Source organism: Typha latifolia, chromosome 3 (assembly GCF_019914945.1).
Source record: "Typha latifolia isolate L0001 chromosome 3, TyphaL0001v2, whole genome shotgun sequence".
NCBI classification, from domain to species: domain Eukaryota; kingdom Viridiplantae; phylum Streptophyta; class Magnoliopsida; order Poales; family Typhaceae; genus Typha; species Typha latifolia.
In genome coordinates, this window is record NC_133088.1 from 7546287 (window position 1) to 7553016 (window position 6730).

Here is a 6730-nt window from a genome sequence, read left to right on the forward strand (position 1 = left end):
GAATAGATCATACCTGTAGCAGCATTTCGATCTTCTAAACCCTAGCCATCTTCCTTCACCAGCAGTCACCCTATCATACAACCATCCACCACCACCTTTGGCCATTTGCTACCCTCCGATGGCTGCCACCATAATTTCTATTAATTATCGTTCTACCCTATTTGACGTTGCATCACTATTTAATTCATATATTTTCATCCAGTCGTCGGATTCTTGTGAAAAGATCTATTAGAATCCTAACTTCTGAAGCGACCTCCATATATATTTTTACAAATTTTTTACATCCAGATTGGTCCAGATCTGATTCGTAACAAAAAGGACTTATTCTAAAATAAGTCTATTTTTATTTCACAAATGAAACAGCCCATAAAGATTGACTAACACTCGCTAGATAAAAGGTGGTGTCTCGAGATGTTTTAGTTCATCTTGTTCCCACAGAAGAACATGTTGTTGTCGTTTTCACTAAGAGTCTCATGACCAAGACAGAATTATGCTTTTGAAAGGGGGAGTATTAGAAGAGAGTCCAACGATGGTGGTGTCACCTCAGGGTGATTAGGAGTTTACTATTCTGTTAGGAATTTATTATTCTATTAGGAATTTGTTTTCTGTAAAGCATTTGGAAGGTGATATATAAGAACCATATATTCTACGAATATCAAAGGAATGATAGAGAACCATCGAACTGAGTTCTTCTTCCAAACTTTTCCCTCTCAGTTTTAAGAACTTCTAAAGTTATCAGATTAGAGTATCATCAATACTATTAGATAAGATAAACTGAGCACTGTAAAGGCCCATTTATAGCTGAATAGGCACTATCGACATACAAAAACGACTATTCGCACATTAAGTGCAAAAATTGACGAAATGTGGCTCCGATTATATTTTCAATTTGTGGCATACACGTGTGAAGCATCGCTAATCGAGCGATTGCGTAGCCACGCATTAATTCTAGTTAGTGGCCAAGCACGATTCCACACCTATATCTTTGTCACTACAATCTCTTAACCAGTTAATCTCGAAACGTATACATAAATAGCATCACTAATTCTCCACTTATAGCTAAACTTTACAAATGGATTTGGTTGCATTTATCTTGCGATCACTTCCACCTTATATATGCATTGGATAAGCCCGACCAAACAAATTCAAGACCTTCAATACCATGTTAATCCGAGCACCAGAACCGGATGAAGAATCCAGTAGAGTAGCTGATGATCAAATTCATACACTTCCAAGATGTGCTTGTCATATCAAACGAATGATCCTCTCGGAGCTCAAGAAACAACGAGGAATCGCGGCTCCTTTGATCCCGATGAACTCGACGTGGTTCGCAAAAACCGCTATCACCACTGCCTTCCTGGGCCGGCTAGGGAAGCTTCAATTGGCCGCGGGGACGCTCGGATTCACCTTTGCCAACGTTACCGGCTTCTCAATCCTCGCCGGGCTTTGCTGTGCCATGGAGTCAATCTGTGGACAAGCTCATGGGGCAGAGAACCACAAGCTTCTTCACAAAACACTGATCATGACCACCATCCTACTAGTCGTAGCTTCCCTACCCATCTCCTTCCTTTGGTTCTATGTTGACAAAGTACTTTCTCTCTTTGGCCAACAAAGAGAGATCATAATTCTTGCAAAGAAGTATGTAGTATATCTCCTTCCGGACCTTGTAGTTACCTCATTCCTTTGTCCTCTTAAGACCTACTTGAGCTCTCAAGGGATTACTCTTCCAATCATGTTTAGCTCTGCTATTGCACTAGCTCTCCATGTGCCCTTTAACATGTTCCTCTCAAAGGCTAAAGGACTTGAGGGTGTCTCCTTGGCCATCGGGCTGACCGACCTTAGCTTAACTATCATGTTAGCACTCTACATCTATGTGACAAAATTCTGGAAAGATGATGATGATGATAATAATAAAATTACCGGTGGGGATAGAGGTGAATGGTGGATACAAACAAGAAGCGACTGGCTCAGGCTGCTTAAAATCTCATTCCAGTGCTGCTTCACCGGATGCCTAGAGTGGTGGTGCTACGAGATCATAACCTTGCTTGCAGGGAGGTTGCCCGACGCCCAACGCAACGTGGCGGTGCTCACCGTCGTGCTCAACTTCGACTACTTGCTCTATGGAGTGATGGTCTCGCTCGCTACTTGCGCTTCCACCCGAGTGTCGAACGAGCTCGGCGGAGGGAATTCTCGATTGGCTCGCGACGCAGCTTGCGTGTCGGTGGTCCTTGCCGTCTTCGCGGGTTCCGTTGGTGGATCAGCGATGGTAGCGGCTCGAGGTCAGTGGGGATCTTTGTTTAGCCGTGACAAGGATATTCTTGATGGGGTAGAGAAGATACTGTTATTGATGGCTGTTGTGGAAGTGTTTAACTTCCCCTTGGCTGTTTGCGGTGGGATAGTCAGGGGGACATCAAGACCGTGGCTGGGGATGTGCAGTGCCGGAGGATTTTACTTGGTGGGCTTGCCATTAGCCGTCTGGTTGGCTTTCACGGCGCATTTTGGGCTTCGTGGGCTTCTATTGGGCTTTATTGTGGGTAGTTTTTGTAGTGCTTTTCTCTTGACTGTTGTCATAGGGCGTATTAATTGGGATGATGAAGCTGTTAAGGCACAGAGGTTGGCTTGTGAGAATACAGAGTGGACACCAAGCGAATAAGATTGGGGTGGAGCCGTGGTGGGCACTTGAAAAGCATGGTTTGATTATTCTATATGGGGATTTTGGACCACTTGGTAATGGGATCCCTTGGAGGTTATCTCATCTATATATGCTGATAGAATGTACAGTATTAAATTTTGATTGCAGTACATGATTCTTGTGTATATACAACTAGCAGCATTTTGGTTGATCATTTGACCAAAAAATATTTCTAGACATGGTATTGGCAGTGTGGGGCTTTTAAATTTTGTAGCAGCAAATAATAGCCTATTTTACTCATTTTACCTTAACAAACTGAAATAAGGACTATCATGTCCCAATTGTTATAGACAACAAGTATGACAATAACTATAATTATCCGCCAAATTACATATTTATCTCCTTCCCTTCTGCAAGATTCTCATCAAACTCTCTTTTTTCTTCTACCCTCCCAATTCTCTTCTAACTTATTCTATTGTTATATCATTAGGAATTGAAATGCTCTTCTTCCTCTACAATGGAATTATTTGGCAATTCTAGAAGAGCTTTTAGCTTCGACCTCTCCTTTCTCTTTATTTCTCCACTTTCATCGGTAAACACGTTTTATCCACTCCTTTGTGCTCTCCACTGACTATTGTGATTCACTTATTCTCAAAAAAATCTATAGGTCAAATGCAATATAAATAATCTCTTTTTATTTTGTTGCATTTCATAAATATATATATATATATATATATATATATATTCTAAAGATATATGATGCATATAGTTTAGGCAATTTGTAGCAAAAAGCCTCTTCCATTATCAAATTGCAATTTCATGCACTTTTTACTAATTGAGCCATAATAAATTCTAAAAAAACTGCCGTGTTCTAAAATAGCAAAACTAATACCTGCCAAATTACATCATTACCTTAAATTACTAATTTACCTAACAAACTAAAAAAAGTTCTGTGTACTTCTCCTAAACGTAATTTCCATTCCATCTTCTTCCTCCTTCCATTTTTTCTCTCATTTTTTTACTCTTTTTTCCTCTTATTTTTCCTCTCATTCTTCTTCCAAATTCTATTTTCATTAATAACAATTCAAATACTGTTTCTCATCTAAAGTGGTCTCATTTGGCAATCTTAGAAGATTCATTTATTCAACATCTCTCTCATATTGTTCACTGTTCATCTTACACATTTCATTCTTCGGTGATTAAAGTATTCTGAATTAAGTAAATATTTTGGTGATTATTTTACCTTGCTCCAAGCAGGTGTATCACCCATATAAATGTCGTCAATATTATATCATTTTGACAATGTTTTTCACTACTCTACTTTTGCAAATATGACTCCAACTAAAATTGGTGTAAAAGTCTTACGCATCACTTATGTAAATTCTACGCACCATCTATAAAAATTATGTATTTTAATATTAGGCAATGTATGTATTGATAATGGTAAAAAAGTCTTACGCATCATATAAATTATGCAAAATGTCTATACAAAATACAAAATATGCATTTCAATATTAGGCAAGGTACGTATTTATAATGACGAAAAGGTTTTGTCTATCACCTATGTAAACTAGCAAAAAAATTCTTTCAGGTATTAAAATATATAGTTGTATATAAAGGCTAAATGTTAAGAAAATAAAATTTAAGATAAAAATATCATCCTTAGGCTTCTTCGTCAAACACCAAGAGATAAAGTGATAGTGAAAGATTGCATATATTTTAGGATGTAACACCATCACATTAATAAACCTAGTAAAAAAATAATACACATCACCTATGTAAAGTATTTCCAAAGAATATATCAAATATGGGCAAAAAGTTTTAGCCAAGGTAAGTATAAAAATCTAAATAAAAGAATTATTACCTTTTTTACCAAGAAAATAAAAATAAAAAATGCCACGCATCGCTAATGCAAAATGTATGCTCTAATTTTAAACTAAGTACGCATCAAAATTTCTAAAAATATCATGCTTCACTTATGTAATACGTATGCATCACCTATGCAAATTATATAATCTAATTTTAACCAAGTTATGCATTGAGATTTTATAAACAATGCCATGCATTGCATAGATAATATATATGCATCGTCTATACAAAATGTACACTCTAATTTTTACCAAGATACAAATCGAGATTTTCTAAAAAATGCCACGCATTGATTATGTAATATGTACGCATCACCTATGTGAAATGTACACTTTAATTTTAACCAAGGTACATATCAAGATTTTTAAAAAATGTCACGTATCACCTATGTAATATGTACGTATCACTTATGCAAATTATATGCTTTAATTTTGACCAAGGTATTCATTGAGATTTAAAAAAGATATCACATGTTACTTATGTAATATGTACGCATCACTTATACAAATTATACGCTCAAATTTTAACCAAGGAACGTATCGAGATTTCCAAAATAAAAAAACACCATGCATCGCTTATACAAATTGTACGCTACAATTTTAATCAAAATATGCATCAAAATTTCAAAATAAATGTCATGCATCGCATATATAATATGTACGGATCGCCTATATAAATTGTACGCTCTAATTTTAACTAAAGTATGTATCGAGATTTTCAAATAAACGCAATACATCACCTATGAATATGTACCAATCGTGCCTACACAAATTATACGCTCCAATTTTAATCAATGTACACATTGAGATTTTCAGAAAAAACACCACGCATTGCCTTATCCATGCTTCCACTAGTGGACGAGTTGTGTCTCGTGAGGGTTTGCAGTGAATTTACCCACAAAATTTATTCAGTCAATTAAACAAAATAAAATAAATAAAATACAAGACTCAAGTAATTAAAAAAAACTTGAAAAGAAAATAATAAAATCAACCTAGGAATATTGACAATTACATCCACGCAGATCAGCAAATCTCAAACTTTCGAACCCTAAACCCTAAACCCCTCAAGACCTCATACTAAGAATATACACAAGTAAATACTAGTAAATTTTCACAAAGCGGACATAGCTAGAGTCAATCAATCTCAAAAATATAGACAAGGTATCCAATTATCTTCTCATTTAGCATTAATATACATTCTAAACTTATTGAAATTCTCCCAAAGTCATAATAGAAAAGCATGCTGTAATTAAACACAAGGAGATAAATCCAGATCTGAATCACACTAGAACACCAGGGTAGGGTATATATGTATAATATGCTTTATTACAATCTTAATTTTCTCATTACCTTAACTTGGAATTTCATGGTTGAGCAATGCTAGTGTTATCTTGCTTTCTAGATGGTCCTTGTAGCGAGGATTCTACCAGTGGATTTAACCACTAGTTGACGAGGCACCCCTCGGGCATCACACATTGAACCAAAAAGGTGGTATACAACTAATAGCCATGAATTAGAGATGGTAACTATGCCTTTTAACGCGAACACTTCCCGAATGGTTACGCAAAGGCCCGATTACTTAGTATAGAGACTATTGCTCTAACATCAATTATATATTTTTGTATTTCAATCAACTTGATATATTTATCAGTAGCATATTATACATTCAACCTACATGTGATCTGTAACGCCCCCGCCCATCACAGGCACGTGCATGCCCACACGCCCATACGGCACGCGGGGCGCACGCGACAAGATGAATGGGGCCCGTCACGCATAGATACACTCCTTTGCACATACAATCATGACATCATCAAATACTACCTGCTAACATATTCATGCTCACATAATTCAACACCAAATAAATTATACTATCAACCAAATAAACCTGTTAACATATAAATATCCAAGTCCACAATAATATATACTAGACCACTACATAATCTGGCAGGATCCACACAAGCCGACAAACCATAAAGATACAACTAAAAAAACTAATATAAGAGTACACTATGATTCGACCTGTATTATACAAATTATCGTCTAATACAAAAGAGTACAAATATCAAATACTGGTACAACTCAATTTCTATATAAACTATCATCTATACCGTCTTGCACCTATAGCTAACCTCATCAATCTAAAATATCTTCTCGAGATATCTCAAGTCGCTATCACGTACCACATATCTGAGAGGGTTAGAAAAGAAATAAAGAGAATCATGAGCAA

The 6730-nt window shown here is 36.3% G+C and overlaps 1 protein-coding gene across 1 annotated transcript; it reads left to right on the forward strand.

Annotated features, from left to right (window-relative positions):
• On the forward strand, positions 1 to 2817 carry LOC140784544 (protein DETOXIFICATION 56-like). Its single transcript, XM_073132022.1, has one exon. It carries the CDS (start codon positions 1163 to 1165, stop codon positions 2651 to 2653), a length of 1491 nt encoding a protein of 496 aa, XP_072988123.1. The 5' UTR covers positions 1 to 1162; the 3' UTR covers positions 2654 to 2817.
• Positions 2818 to 6730: the final 3913 nt, after the last annotated feature.

Coding starts and splice junctions, on each gene's coding strand:
- LOC140784544 (XM_073132022.1), top strand. CDS start 1,163: ATGTTAATCCGAGCACCAGAACCGGATGAAGAATCCAGTAGAGTAGCT.